This window comes from Misgurnus anguillicaudatus, chromosome 2 (assembly GCF_027580225.2).
Source record: "Misgurnus anguillicaudatus chromosome 2, ASM2758022v2, whole genome shotgun sequence".
NCBI classification, from domain to species: Eukaryota; Metazoa; Chordata; class Actinopteri; order Cypriniformes; family Cobitidae; genus Misgurnus; species Misgurnus anguillicaudatus.
Window position 1 is genome coordinate 27,113,578 of NC_073338.2, and position 15,496 is coordinate 27,129,073.

The window sequence follows — 15,496 nt, forward strand, 5'->3', positions numbered from 1 at the left end:
TTAAATAAAAAATACATACATACATACATACATACATACATAGTTATTTATTATCATTCTTTAATCATTGACTCTTTATCTTCAGAGAGCTTTAGTTTTGCTTGTTTTTTTATCTTTTTTTATTCTTGTATAAGGTTTTTGTGAGAATTATGAACATTTCTATTAAAGATTTTAATAAAAGAAAACCTTATATTAAAACATAAAATCTCTAACGTGATACTTATCGTTATCATGATATAAAATGAATCCTATCGTGATAGAAGATTTTGGTCATATCGCCCACCCCTACTACAGATCCTTAAATACTTGCCTGGCTGCCAAATATGCACAGCGGTGATAAATGCTCACTGCTTCCCCTTGTCTTTTGGAAACCAAAACATTTTATTTCCCACAAGGTATTTGTTCCAGAGGTCAGTTTAGTCTCTAGTCAGACTGATAAACAAGCACAGACAAGAAGTTAACTTTGGGCCAGGGGTCTCATTTTTAAAACTGTGCATAGGATCCTTACTAAAAGCCAAAGATGGTGTATGACAAAAATATTAAGACTTATAAAACAAAGCAATGTTCCCTTTATAAATCACAGATCACCTACAAGTGTGCGTACATGAATCATCCTCAGATCCCACCCTGCAAGCCCATTCTCCCATCAACTTGTTTTTTTTATAGATCACAAAGCGTTACTGTGTCATCACACGTTCGTCTGATAAAACTGTCTATAGTGAACTATAGCCTATAGAATTGTGCCCACACTTGCTCCACTGTGTGCTTTCATCCCTCTCTATGTACTAGTTCTTCTTCTCACTATGCCAGGAACAGGGGAACCAGACAGTGACTTTGACAGAGAAGGTCAAAAACAGATATGGGATCATAAAAAGGTACATTGTAACATCTGTTGCTTTACTGTAGTTTTTATCTGTGGTTTTGTTGACGTTTTATGCATCATTTGTTTATAGAACACTTCATCAAGGCCCAAATCAAACAAAATACCTGGAATTAAGTAAGTATGGTTTCATTCAATCTTCATCTGATAGATCATGTTTCTGCTTGGTTAATGGCTAAAAACATACTTTTCTTATAAAATTAGGAAAGGCACATTGTTAGAAAGACTATCTAAAGATGTGAGTCTAAATGAGTGAGCCTGGGTTCTCCGAAGGTTTTTGTTTCTCCACCACTTCACCTTTTAGGGTTTTGGTTCCTTGCCACAATCACCACTGGCTTGCTCACTGGGGTTACAATGACATAACCTGGGATACCTGCTTCCTTTATGTTCTGTTGGTAAAGCTAATTCATATGGAGTCATGTAGAGACTGTATTTGCATACAGTCACCTTTAGTTAGCTCAATAGGCAGTAACTGTAAATAAATTTGTTTTAAAATATAATATGTATAAAAAAATTCTCTTAAACTGCTTTTCTACAATACATGTTATGAAAATTGCTAAAGAAATAAAATGGAGCGCAATCAGATATTTTCGTTTTGAAGTCAACTGTAAAGTAAAGGTTAGGTGAATGGAACGCCCTTGCGGTATCTATCAGTTGGTGGTTACAAGGTAAAAAGGTCATGCAAGTATTAACAATGCACCCTCCCCTCAAGGTTAGCTAATAAATCCAATGAAAAATGTTAACTGATTGGGTACTGATTGTATCTTGTCATGTGTGTAAAGAGACTCCGATAGCTGTAGTATGCTTTACTTCATATAGACGTAATTAAGCCAGTGGCATAAAATAAACTATGACCTACCTTGTTTATGAGGAGCTTTTGTGCTTGAGGCTTATCCAACTACCCCAGTTATTTCTAACAGCCCTTGTGTACCGTTTCCCAGCATATTTCCATCTCCAGATCAGGAAATGACAGCAGAAATGACCGGCGGCTCTCTGCCAGACCTAACCAATATCCAGATTCCCCCTCCTCTCCCCACACCTCTTGACCCCGATGACAACTCATCCACTTTCAGTGCCTCCAACAGCACCGGCAACCTGGCCAACACTCACATGGGCCTCACTTCTGCTAGCCAAGGTAATTACACTATCAAAGGTATTACAACATATGAAGAGTTTGGTAAAAAAACACGATAAACGGCATTTTTAAAAAAACGAGTTACTGCCAAAATCAATATTGTATCTGGTCAGTATTAAAAAGTAAATTCTTAATTTTACGTAAAATCCAATATCCGCCATGTTATTCTGTTATCTTTTCTCCCTTTTTTCACAAAAACGAGATAAACGATAGTCCTCTTTCTCTGCAAAATGCAATAAATCCGCTCAACAAATCACAGGGCACCATTCCACGTATTGTAAACAACAATGGCGGCGCATTGAATACACGCTGAATCCTAGTTTTCCTCATCTACGTTGTACTTCGTGATCAACAAACAAACAAAAACAAAATAATACTTTTGATTGCATTGATAAACCTGTGGTGGTTTTCTGTGGCGGAAGAAACGTAAGCCAAAAATCAAAACCGAATAATTTATGTAAGAGGCACTCGGGCCAAGAAAAAACGCTGGCTGTTGCTTGTTCTCACATGACAGCATCAAACTTCTGTCATGCTAACACATTGATGCCAGGAGATCTTTTGAAAAACTTTACATTATTTCACTTGAAGTCAACAAAAATCGAGCAGGACTAAAACATTTTACAGCTGATTGCGGACCAAAAAGTTCAGCGACGACGTCCTAAGGATGACAGCAGCAATGACAGTGTTTTTAATATGACAAAATAAGTGTTTTGATTAATGACATTAATGTTTTATTTTTTTTTAAATCAGTCTATACCACTAGTCAACTAAATGAATATAACGTAGCAAAGATGAATGCACATTTATATATTGATTCAATAGATTTATTGCATTTTGAAAAAAAACCTTGTCATGGATTTATTGCATTTTGTGGAAAAAATACTCAGTTTTTAGAATAAATCTTTGAAAATCAAATTATGTATTTTAATTTTTAATGTTATTATAACCTAAAGATGCTATGTGAAAGTTTGCAACAGAAAATAGTGCTTTTTCGTCTTGCTACTTTCTTGATATAGAAAACACATTTTTACCCAAGTTAGTCAAAATGGATTTATTGTGTTTTGAAACCAAACTCTTCATATATTACAAGTATATATGCTGTGTGTGGTAAGATGTGCTATGTTCTTTAAAGGTCACCTAATATGGCAATTTTTCAAGATGTAATATTAGTTTCAGGTGTCCCCAGAATGTGTCTGTAAAGTTTTAGGTCCAAATACCCTATGAATCGTTTTTTTCTCAACCAGGGTCAGGAACCCACTAGGGGCCTCAACAAACTTACAAGGGGGTCTCAAGATGACACTAAAAAAGCATTAAAATAAGCTAAAATGACTAAAATAAAGATATTTTGTGGTTATTTTTGTAACAAATATACATCTATTTAGTTATGCCAAGCTGTAGTATATTTTACTTGGTAGAAATTTGAGGCCTTCAAATATTGTTATAGTCAGTTGGGGGGCCTTGAAGTGAAAAAGGTTGAGAACCCCTACTACAGATAATTTATTATACAATATTGATAAGGCACATTTTTGGTTGTGCAGGAAACAGTGCTGTTTTGTGTATGTCTCTATAAATGCAAATGAGCTGCTGCTACTACCACCCTCCTTCCCCAACCCCGCTGACTGTTGTCTATACCAAAAACATATGCCGTATTTTAACTTTTCATCACATCAGCCCAGACCACATCGACGGTGAGCGTTCAGCGCCGACATGAGAATGTGGTTCCTCTTATTCTCAACACAGACTCTCAGCAGCATCCAGGTCTCCAGCAGCTGTCGCCCACCCTCTCTCCTCCACTCTCTCTAGCTCAGGTAACACTACCCTTATACCTCCATCTGCTGAAACGATCTGTCTGCACTCATTTGGGTTGGTGTTATAAGGGGAACATTCTGTTCATCTTCAAGTGTCTGGTCGAGGTCGGTATGTGAGGGAACAGCCATTGATTCTTTGCAGGTGTTAGGGTGAGAAATGACAGGCAGTGGGAAGCGGGAATGTAATTTTGCTTTTTCAGTTTACACTTGCTCCTACCGTGACAATTGCAGATACCAAAATTTGTATCAGCTTCTGCCACCCTGGTATTAATAATCGATACTTTGAAATAAATAGCTTGGGTAACTAATGAAATGAATCAATTATTGTCTGACATGTTTAGCTGAGATGTTAAAGGTCCTGTTCTTTCTGTGTTTTTGAAGCTTTGATTTGTATTAACAGTGTGCAATATAACATGTATTTTGTCACACAGTTTACTTATCTGTATAGCGCTGTTTAAACTGTCCTCAAAACGGTCTGATGTTTTCCTTGTTCTGTGAAGTCCGTCCTTCAGAAATACCTAACGAGTTCTGATTGTGTAGTTTGTTTAGTGTGTTTTGATTCGACAGCAGCTTAGCTTGCCGTTAGCTTAGCTAGCGACTGACGTATTCCTGTGGGCGGAGTTTAGTCAAAAAACTGTTCTAGTGACGTCATTAAAGCAGAAAGTAGAGGGCTGTAGTCCAAACCGGCCGTTCGCTGTAGGCTTTAAAAGAAGACTTCTGTTAAAGAAAATATATCGCCTTTTACAGGTATTATTTATGTTATTATAGCAACATTACACACTAACTAGGGTTTAGAAAATGAGATCAGAAAGAACGTGACCTTTAACGCATTCGGTTTGTTTTAAAGAAAAAAATCTAAATGGTAATACTTTAGAATACAATAAGGTTGTATTTGTTAACAATTAGATGCATTGGCTAACATAAACTAATAATACTTCTACAGCATGTGTTAATCTTTGTTCGTGTTGATTTTAGCATTAACTAATACATTAATGCACCATGAACTAACATGAATAACTGTATTGACATTAACAAGAATTAATACATGTTGAAAAACTATATTGGTCATTGTTTGTTCATGTTAGTTAACGCCCTTTACTAATGTTTACTAATACAACCTTATTGTTAAAGGCAGGATAGGCAGGAATTATCTAAAAAAACTTTTTTACAAATTTGTTTGAACTGTCTTTATATATCAATACGTAAGGTGTGGGTACTCTGAAAAAGAGAGTATAGAGATCGAGTGTCTGTAGACCTCTCACCACTGTTTTAAACACAGCTCATTTTTTCCATTCACTCCACCCCCTCCCTTCTGGGTTTCTTCTATACATTTTAATTATGTATTTGTATATAAAGACAGTTTAAACAAATTTGTAAAGAAGTTTTTTAGATAATTCCTGCCTACCCTGCCTTTAAGTGTTACCAACTAAATGTACTGAAAGTGGTTTGACGGTTCATTGGGATGACGCAAATATCTATAATAATATTCTGCGTTTTAATGCAAATAGTAAATACAGATTTGCTGTTAAATACTAAAACAACTTTTCCCACATTTTGTCATATTTTGATTAGGACTGGGAAAAGATTAATTGCAATTTATCACATACAAAATATAAGTGATTTTTGGCATAATATATGAGTGTGTGCTCTGTGTAATTATTATTTACATATAAATACACACATTCATGTATGTATTTAAAAAACATTTACATGTGTGTATATATACATTTATTTATATTTTTATATATTATATATACATTTAAAAAAATTGATATATGAATAAAAAAATCTGACATGAATATATGTATGTGTGTGTGGTTAAATGTACACAATAATTACACAGTGCATACACATATATTATGCAAAAAATAACTTTTATTTTGTATGCGATTAATCTTTTCCTAGCCCTAATTTTGATGAATGCAAATTTCCAAAATCCATCAGTGTTTGTTAAACACGTACTTTCCTGCAAGGTACAGCCTGAACTACTGCAGAGTATGTCTGCTACTATTACTCCTGTTGACCTATGCAGTTTGTGATACTAAAATGCTGTCTCAATCTGTATCCATGTTAAATAGTCGCTGACAATAGACACCATGACGCTGGAGCAGCAGTTGGCTCAGTATGCTTTCTTCAGTCAGCCGTCCACACAGTCAGGGGTCAGTGGACTTCCTCAGCTCCAGCAGAACAATCAGCTGCCACCTGCATCAGGCAGCCAGACACAGACCTCTGTGGGCATTGACATTAACACGGTAAGATTGCATTTCAACTCGACCTTTAGCTCCTTGCTTTCTAGTATTTGGGAACGTACGGTCCATTCAGACTAAGCTAATATGATATTTGATTTGAGCTTATTTAAAAAAAAAAGTGAGAACTATGATAAAAATGCGCATTAGAGTTATGCAAATCAAAACAATCTTCTATGGTGTTTAGCCTCAAAGAAGTCGTCTTTAATTTTGCCTAGATTATTGCTGTCCTCATCTCAACCAACTTGATGAGGTTTTTTAAAAAAATTGTGTTGTCATGTATGCTGGGCACTGGTTCCCTTTACTTTAGCAGCTGCTTCAACATTTAGGGGCGGTTTCCCGGACAGGGTTTAGGTAAATCCAGGACTAGGCCTTATTAATATAAGGTCATTTAAGATGTTTTTACAAACATACCTTACAAAAAAACACTACAGGTGTGCATCTTAAGACACAACAATGTCAACGAAATATGTTAAAATTAAACAGGACAAGGTGTTTTTAAATTAAAGCACCTCAAGCATCCATTTTAGTCTGGGATTAGGATAAGCCGTGTCTGGGAAACTGCCTCTTAGGCTGGGTACACACCAAATTTAAAAAAAAATCTGAGAATGTGAGAGACATGATGAAAAAATTGACGATTTAACACTTTTGTTCCTATAGTGTGTGAAGTGCTGCTATGTGGTCAGCACATCACGCACCATCAGATTAACTTCACAAACAGCTCTCAGCTGAAAACACAGGAAATCTTGCGATGTTTCTCGCATCCAAACGTGACTTCACAGTAAACAAACATGGCAAGCAAAGTGCATAAAGAAAAGTCATTAATACAATGTACTGCTTTTTTACATCTCTGATGCCCATTTCACTTTGGACTGTGCCTGCTGCGCCATGTAGTTGTTATGGTTTTATCTTTCATCTGCTCACTTCCTGATTTGGTATCGTTTCATTTCACTTGACAATCTACAGCGTGTGTGTGCGTTAGTTCTCGGGGCTTTCGCCACACAACAAGATTTCTGATCGTAAATATTCAACATGTTGAATATTAAAGGCGGGTGCATGATTTTTGAAAAACACTTTGGAAAAGGGAGTCGGGCCGAGTACCAAAACACACCAGGGCTCCAGACTAACTTTTTTCACTAGGAACACAGTGGCCCCAAAGTGAATATTTTAGGGGCGCAACCAGAAAATTTAGGGGCACATACCGTAAATCAACATGCTAACCAAATATTCACATTTCTACTAAGTAATACACTGTATTACTAATAAATACTTTGATGATAGATGCAGAAAGTACAATGTGCTGTTTCAAATTCAGTGTCACATCACAAAAAAAGGGTCAAATTTACTGGTCGCACATGTGCGACTGGATGTAAAAATTCAGTGGCACACTCTCAAATTTTGGTGGCAAAATGCCACCATTTGGTGGCAGTCTGGAGCATTGCACACTTGTAGCCAATCAGCAGTAAGGGGCGTGCCTACTAACCGACATCGTTGCCTGGGTTGCGTATGTGTGGGGGGGTCTATCAAAAGAAGGTCTAGATTCTATTGGGGTAGGGGCGTGTTTGTTTAGGTGATTTCAAATGTCAACATTGGCTTTCGGAGATCTTGCACCCCGCCTTTAACCATTTGGGATTGGAGCGGCCCCGACGTGCTTCCGAGCAGATTCAGACGCTCTTAACGCACCGCGCACCACAGGAACATCTGACAAGATAATCGGCGCAACCACGAAGATGATTGGGACTTAACCTAGGATTGTCGTTAGGAGAAAAGCTACCTAAATTCACCCCAATTATCTTGTGGTGTGTACCCAGCTTTAGTTTACAATAGACATTTATAGGAACAATATATTTTTATAAAAAAATCTACATTTGAAATCAAAAAGATAATACGATTAAAAGAATTGTGAATACAGAAGTATGTTCAGACTTTTGACTGACAATGCAAATAATGACTTACCAACTGTTTTTGTGGTGCCTAAGAAATGAGACTTTCATACAGTTCTTAACTTTGGTTTTAACACTTGCTTAGCCTTGACAATACATGATATTACCCATGTCATGGTCTCTTCTGTGAAGAAATACTTGTTTTTATGAAAATGCTGTAATCCGATAAGTCAATGACCTGATTACAGAGTGCTGTTATTACAAAACATAGTTGGTAATGACACAGGCACAGGCCTTGTAACACTGACAAATCATGACAGTTGCCTTTCAGAGGTCCCCTACAGGGGCTCTGGTGGTCTAACTTGGTGTTGTCCCACATAGGCTTCTTCCCTCCAGCAGTACCGCTGTAGGGTGGGGTCTTCGGCCAATCAGTCTCCGACTTCTCCTGTCTCCAATCAAGGCTTCTCTCCCGGGGGCTCGCCTCAAGTAAGGGCGAATCCAGCAGCCGCTGCTTCCTCCCTGTAGTTTGTTTTGTTTGGAGCCGTTTTGGAAACTGTCCTTATAATCGCTCTGTGTGTCCCAGTCTAGTCGTGTCCCCCAGTCTCTCTAATCCCGGCTGCTTTGCTGTGTGTCTGAGCTCTACTCAGTCTTTGTGTGTATCGTGCTGAGTAGCGATATTGTTTAAAAGTACTCGGTGAAAGTCAAGTTCTTGTTATACGTTCTCTTAACACCAACACATTTTTATATTGTGATTGTTGAGCTACTTTATAGTGTCAGTTTGAACCTTTAACTAGACCTGTTACGATTACTTTTTTTTTTAGACCTGTTACGATTACTAAATTATCCTTTATTACAATATCATGTTATGATTATTCAAAAGTTTACAGGACTTGTGCAATAAAACAACAAATTATGTCTACTGTGGTAGAACAGTTTACATTTGAGGTGAAAGAACAACATTGTTGTCTACCATCACTGTGAAAATAAACTCAAACTACTAGATGTAGTTACTTAAATATGAATAAATATTAATAGCAATTTGCTCATCCATTTTAAGTCATTTAAAACACAATAGGACAGTTTCCCAGACAGGGTTTAGATTAAACCAGTACTACGCCTTAGTTATTTTAGAAAATTTAGCATAGACAAATTAATACCTTTTTATTTCAATGTGTGCACTTGGTTTTTGTGCGGCGTGTCGTGGGTGTGTTGGCATTTGGCCTGGCCCCGTTCATTCCTTGGGATCTAGGCGGGGATGAATTTGGAAGCCACACTTTCATGTTTTCCCTATTTAAAGACCCCATTTCCATTTTTAGTTTGCAGCACTTCGACCTCGGGCGAATGATGTAATGATGTCACTGGGCCCAACGTTGAAGTGCTGCAAACTAAGTGCTCTTCCGCCATACAATAGAGTTCTCATTTTTTATCCGCTTAAAAAATTGGCACATTTTATGTTGTGCCACCATACTTATACATTTTATGTTGTACCACCATACTTGTGTAACTACTCATGTGACAGTCTTTAAATAAGGAAAACATGGAAGTGTTTGGTGGCTTCTAAATTCATCCTTGTTTGGATCCTAAGAAATGAATGGGGCTAGGCTAAATGCTAACACATTCACGACGCGCTGTACAAAGATTAAATGCACGCATTGAGAAAAGATAAGGTAAGAACATAGTAAAAGATAAGTTAAGAACATAGTAAAATATTAAAAAACTGTGGTGTTTTCCTTTAAATAAAACTTTGTCGATGTGCATTTTGAGCCAAAACGATGTATGTTGAGATTTGTCAGTGCAAGATTTTTTTTAAATCAAGCTAGGATAAGCCCGGTCTGGGAAACTGCCCCATTATATGATATGCAAATAATGAAATTACAAAAGCACACAATTTAAAGGAATAGTCTACTCATTTTCAATATTAAAATATGTTATTACCTTAACTAAGAATTGTTGATACATCCCTCTATCATCTGTGTGCGTGCACGTAAGCGCTGGAGTGCGCTGCGACGTTTCGATAGCATTTAGCTTAGCCCCATTCATTCAATGGTACCATTTAGAGATAAAGTTAGAAGTGACCAAACACATCAACGTTTTTCCTATTTAAGACGAGTAGTTATACGAGCAAGTTTGGTGGTACAAAATAAAACGTAGCGCTTTTCTAAGCAGATTTAAAAGAGGAACTGTATGGCGTAATAGCACTTTTGGGAGTACTTCGACTCGGCGCAGTAACACCCTCCCTCTCCCATTATGAGAGTGAGAAGGGGAGCGGACTTTTTAGGCGAGTCGAAGTATTCCTAAAAGTGCTGTTACGCCATAAAATATAGTTCCTCTTTTAAATCCGCTTAGAAAAGCGCTACGTTTTATTTTGTACCACCAAACTTGCTCGTATAACTACTCGTCTTAAATAGGAAAAACGTTGATGTGTTTGGTCACTTCTACCTTTATCTCTAAATGGTACCATTGAATGAATGGGGCTAAGCTAAATGCTATCGAAGCGTCGCAGCGCGCTCCAGCGCTTACGTGCACGCACACAGATGATAGAGGGATGTATCAACAATTCTTAGTTAAGGTAATAACATATTTTAATATTGAAAATGAGTAGACTATTCCTTTAATGGAAAGTAGATATATTATTTTTTGGTAAAATTTAAAGTTAACATGTGAATATATTCACATACGTGTGTGTGTGTGTGTGTGTGTGTGTGTGTGTGTGTGTGTGAATATAAAACATATAAATTAGAACATTACTGTTCATTGCAATACCCAAAGTCATACCTTCCACATTGGGTTTGCACGAAAGGATTGATACATAACTTACAAATTAAGAAGTTTAAATCACTGTAGCATTTTTGTCATATTAAGTGGTTTTTAAATATTGAGTGACAAAGACTTTTAACTGATGTATAGTTTGGCGAGATTAAATAATTATCTGAATTGTATGACAATCATTGTGATGTCGATGGCGCCCTCTGCAGGTTAAGAGATTTCAATTCATCCACAGAATATAGGCGTATCATGTATTCTGCATATATGACTCGATAATGAATTAATTACATAAATAATACAATAATACTTATTATTTCAATGTCTTAAGCAAGGCTTTGTTATATACAATACCCGTTTATATAAATAGGCATTCTGTCATATGCCACAGCCAAATCCCTAAACACAGCCAAATCCCTGCATATATGACTCGATAATTAATTAATTAATTAGTTAATTAATTACATGAATAATAAAATCATGTTTATTATTTCAATGGCTTTGCAATTTTAGCATCATCATAACATTTTTTTTGCTATCTTAAGCAAGGCTTTGTTATATACAATACCCATTTATATAAATAGCCATTTTGTTATGGGCCACAGCCAAATCCCTAAACACATAAACAGATTTTCATTTTGTATAAACTCTGATGAAATTCCAGATTAAGAGAGTCTTAAATAGTTTTGTTTTATATTCAGGAAGTGATATTTAGTTGTACTCTTTCCAGTATTATTGGCTTATTGTGTCCTCTTCTGTTAATCATTTTCCTGTTGTTCTCTAAAAGCCGTTACAGATCTGAAATGATAATCACAGTCTGAGATTGATAACAGGACTGGGGATGTCTGATTTGAGATCTTAGCCTCAGGTGTTTGCTCATCTGACTTTGAATGCTTTATCAAGTTTCAACAAGGTGTTACCTTTCTGTACAGCACACAAGCAACAAAACTTGTTGCTGTTTTGAAAATGAGCTTAAACTCTTGGTTTCATCTTGTTGCAGAATTAGTGTCATCAATTTTCTTGTGATGCAGAACTTAATTTTGTGAAATGTGAGGTCTGATATATTGTTTTAAGGGCCGTGTGAGAGTAAGTGATCATATTTAACCTTTTCTCTAATATGTTTTTCCTTTAGCACTCATCCATTCTCGGAAGTGTCTTCGGTGATGCGTTTTATGACCAGCAGCTGTCTCCCCGGCAGACCAGCGCTTTGTCTCAACAGGTGAGATCACTGTGCACTGTGTATAAATAACCTCAATTATATTTAAGCTGTTTAGAGCATCAGTGACTTTGCAAGCCACAGGTCACACATGTGTATATAAAGCATTTAGTGGAGGACTAGAATCACTCCAGCTTTCTACGATCTGATTCACTTAGATTTGAGAAATGTTGTGCCTCCTGTCCAGGTACAATTCTGTTTTGTGAACTGACCACTAGAGGGCAGCTGTGAAAGCTGTGAGATAACAGGCTTAGGTTTAACCAAAGCTTTCTTTTAGACACAGTGATCATCATTTATTCGCAGTGTTGTTTTTGATACCATTTTTTTTTTTTTTGGAAATCTTAAAATGGGTATTTTTATGAATGCCAGATGTGCAGTTTTCAATTTATAAATGATCTATATTCATACACTCATATGTGTTTGTGTGTGTGTGTGTGTGTGTGTGTGTGTGTGTGTGTGTGTGTGTGTGTGTGTGTGTGTGTGTGTGTGTGTGTGTGTGTGTGTGTTATAAAATTTATATCGCTTATCTTTCCAAAATAATTTTAGGGGGCACCATCTTACTATAAAATAACTATTAAGGTGATGACTGTTGTTTACTGTTGTGGGGCTGGCACATTCAGTCAGTAATGATGTAATACTCTTGTCTTTTATAAAGAAAATGCTTTCATTTAAAAATACTTTTTAAAAGTTAAAGGGGACCAGTTTGGTTCCCCACATTCTTTAATATGGCATACAGTACCATATATAACCTGTAGCCCATCTGGATTTTATAACAATTAGACTAGTAGGTGGTTCATCTCATTGTTAAAAAACACTTAGCCTATTAATATTTCATTAAAGAAAAACATCACCATTTTTCAATATTTTACTATGTTCTTACCTCAACTGATACAAATTAATTCATACCTATCTTTTTTCAATGCGCACACTTTTAATCTTTGTACAGTGCCTCGTGAATGTGTTTGCATGTAGCCTAGCCCCGTTCTTTCCTTAGGATCCAAACAGGGATGAATTTAGAAGCCACCAAACACTTCCATTTTTTCCCTATTTAAAGACTGTTACATGAGTAGTTACACGAGTAAGTATAGACCCCTTCAAGGTTTGTAAACATTGAATGACTATCGGGTGCGCGCGCAGCATGGGGTCAAACTGTTCATACAATCGAGGCTTTAAAATTTAATCTAACAGGTCTGAAAAATTATGACTTACCTCAAATGAAGTGAGCACTACAAACACAAGCCTCTTTTCATATTTGCATTGTCTCAGTCTGCACGTTAATTGCTTGCAGCCGCAGATGTTGTATTTTTTTGTTTTTGAGATTCTGCATGAATCACGAAAACTTAACGGAAGACCTGGTGCGATTTTCAGAGCCCACGACGTAAGTAGGCATTTTTAACGATACCGAATAACACGCAACTCAATCTGCTGTAATGACTTTTCTGACCCTGACATGCGCAGTGGGAACCGACTGTGACGTGAACGGTGAAGGGGGCTATTGTGGCACAAAATAAAACTTTAGTTTGGAGCCATATGAATGAATGGGGCTAGGCTAAATGCTAACACATTCACGAAGCGCTGTAGATTAAAGATTAAAAGTGCATGCATTGAAAAAGATAGGTATGTATTTATCTAAGTTGAGGTAAGAACATAGTAAAATATTGAAAAATGGTGGTGTTTTCCTTTAACAGTAGAAATCTGCCTTATTGTATACAACTGTAGTCTACCAGGTTGCTTTAGTCCAGGTGAACTTGTTTATGTGTATTTGGCACTACCTACCACATTTTGCAGGTGTACAGTATGATTAAGATGTAATCGCCTAGCTCAAATTTAAGACCGCATTGTTTATTAAAAAAATGGTACGACTTATATATTTATAATGCTGGATACAAGCTGAGTGGCTTTTTTACTCCGATTTTAATAGTGTGCAAAGATTATTATTTATATTTGATTAATGAAATGATTCATACTATTTTTTCCCTTGGTTGTGTTCTCTATATCTACATTTCATTTGATTGTACCATCCTACATTTCTTTTGATTCTTTAGCTAGAGCAGTTCAACATGATTGAGAATGCATTCAGCTCAAACAGTCTGTACTCAGAGGGATCGACTCTAAACTACTCGCAGGCCGCAATGCTCAACCTGACCGGTAGCCACGGCAACCTGCAGGACACACAGCAGCTAAGCTATAGCAGCCATGGGAACATCCCCAACATCATTCTCACAGGTATTGCATCTGCCCAGGTTGGATATTGCATAATGTTGCCTGTAGCTTTGCAGTACGTGTATGCTTGAGTAAATATCAGGGATGTTAAAGTCCCCCTGTGGGGAAAATCATTTTTGTATTGTTGTTAATAGGTCTATGTGGTGTTTTTAATGTCTTAAGACAAGCCATCAGCAAATTTATCATTCAACACCATTGCTGAGTATTTTCTCTATAAAATTGGAGACCGTCTCATTCCCACGGTTTAAAATCGCCTAGGTTTCCAACGTCACAAACATGTAACGGTTGAATGCATGGATCAGTAATTCAAGTCAAAGATATTATGTTTGGATGCCGCATAGACTCTTAGCTATGCTTCTGTGCTGCTCACACATGCACGGTTTTATACCTTTAACCTGTTAACAAAAGTGCTTAAAGATTAGTGCTTAGCAGTTATGTGTCTGAAACTGCTGAATGTAGCATCTATTCACGTATATATCTATAGTCCAAAGTGGTGCGAAAGAGTAGCCTGGGAAAACCCAGACAACTTCCGGCAAATTTAGATTTGCTCTGCAAGTAGTCTTGCCAAGAGGCCATTCAAGCCCATTTCTAATGCCGAGAAATCACGGCACCAATCAGAAACATTGGGGCGGGCTTTACACGATGACGACAGCGCAGCGACGGTGAAGCAGATTTTGTACATTATAAAGATGTATGCCACCGTGGAACATCACTCATTCTAATCAGCTATCGCGTCTGTTTTAAGTGATTTAAACTTTTCCTTTTCGTTAAAACCTGAGCAAAGAACAACACTCAAAGCCTTCATATTAAAAAAAAAAAAAGATGTTATCGCTGTCTTACAGACTGGATCTGGCAAAAGTCTGATATAGCTCTGCATACGTCATCTCCTTCAGCGCTGTGATTGGGTTTAGGTCTATCCAATTGGACACAGAGGCATTTGAGAGATGTCCATGGTGGCTCCCCTTTGGAAATTATTTGTCTATGAAATTTTGCCAGACCATAACTCAGTTACTACTGAGAATGGTCTGGTTTTAACCAGGCTAGCGAAAGAGTGGAGGCGGAGACTAATTTGCATATTCATGTCTATGGTCCGAGTTGTGCAATTGAGTAGAGGCAGGGACTAATTTGCATATTCATAGATCCGTGTCATACGCAGTGAGACAAAGTTGTACATTCAAGCTCTTTAAAGCATAAAAATGTGATGGGTAAAACTTTTAACTCATTATGTTAATTATGATGCTCAAAGATGTGATTTAAAGCAACACTATGTAGTTTTTTACCTTTAAATAATGTCTCTAAAATTATTTCAGTGATAGAACAACTTTTAACTGGACAAACTGTA

General features: G+C 36.9%; 1 protein-coding gene across 8 annotated transcripts in view; it reads left to right on the top strand.

Moving 5' to 3' along the window:
* The window catches only part of LOC129442264 (mediator of RNA polymerase II transcription subunit 26), a 33,518-nt gene that overhangs the window by 5,642 nt on the left and 12,380 nt on the right, over positions 1-15,496 (top strand). For 4 of the 8 annotated variants that reach the window (XM_055202210.2, XM_055202213.2, XM_055202209.2 and 1 more), the window contains exons 6-13: positions 790-875; positions 954-997; positions 1,822-2,015; positions 3,687-3,823; positions 5,902-6,075; positions 8,334-8,438; positions 11,848-11,934; positions 13,977-14,157. In XM_055202210.2, the coding sequence (XP_055058185.2) occupies positions 790-875; positions 954-997; positions 1,822-2,015; positions 3,687-3,823; positions 5,902-6,075; positions 8,334-8,438; positions 11,848-11,934; positions 13,977-14,157 (1,008 nt within the window). The remainder of the gene's footprint in view (positions 1-789; positions 876-953; positions 998-1,821; positions 2,016-3,686; positions 3,824-5,901; positions 6,076-8,333; positions 8,439-11,847; positions 11,935-13,976; positions 14,158-15,496) is intronic. The other 4 variants (XM_055202215.2, XM_055202216.2, XM_055202214.2 and 1 more) reach the window with 3 other exon arrangements.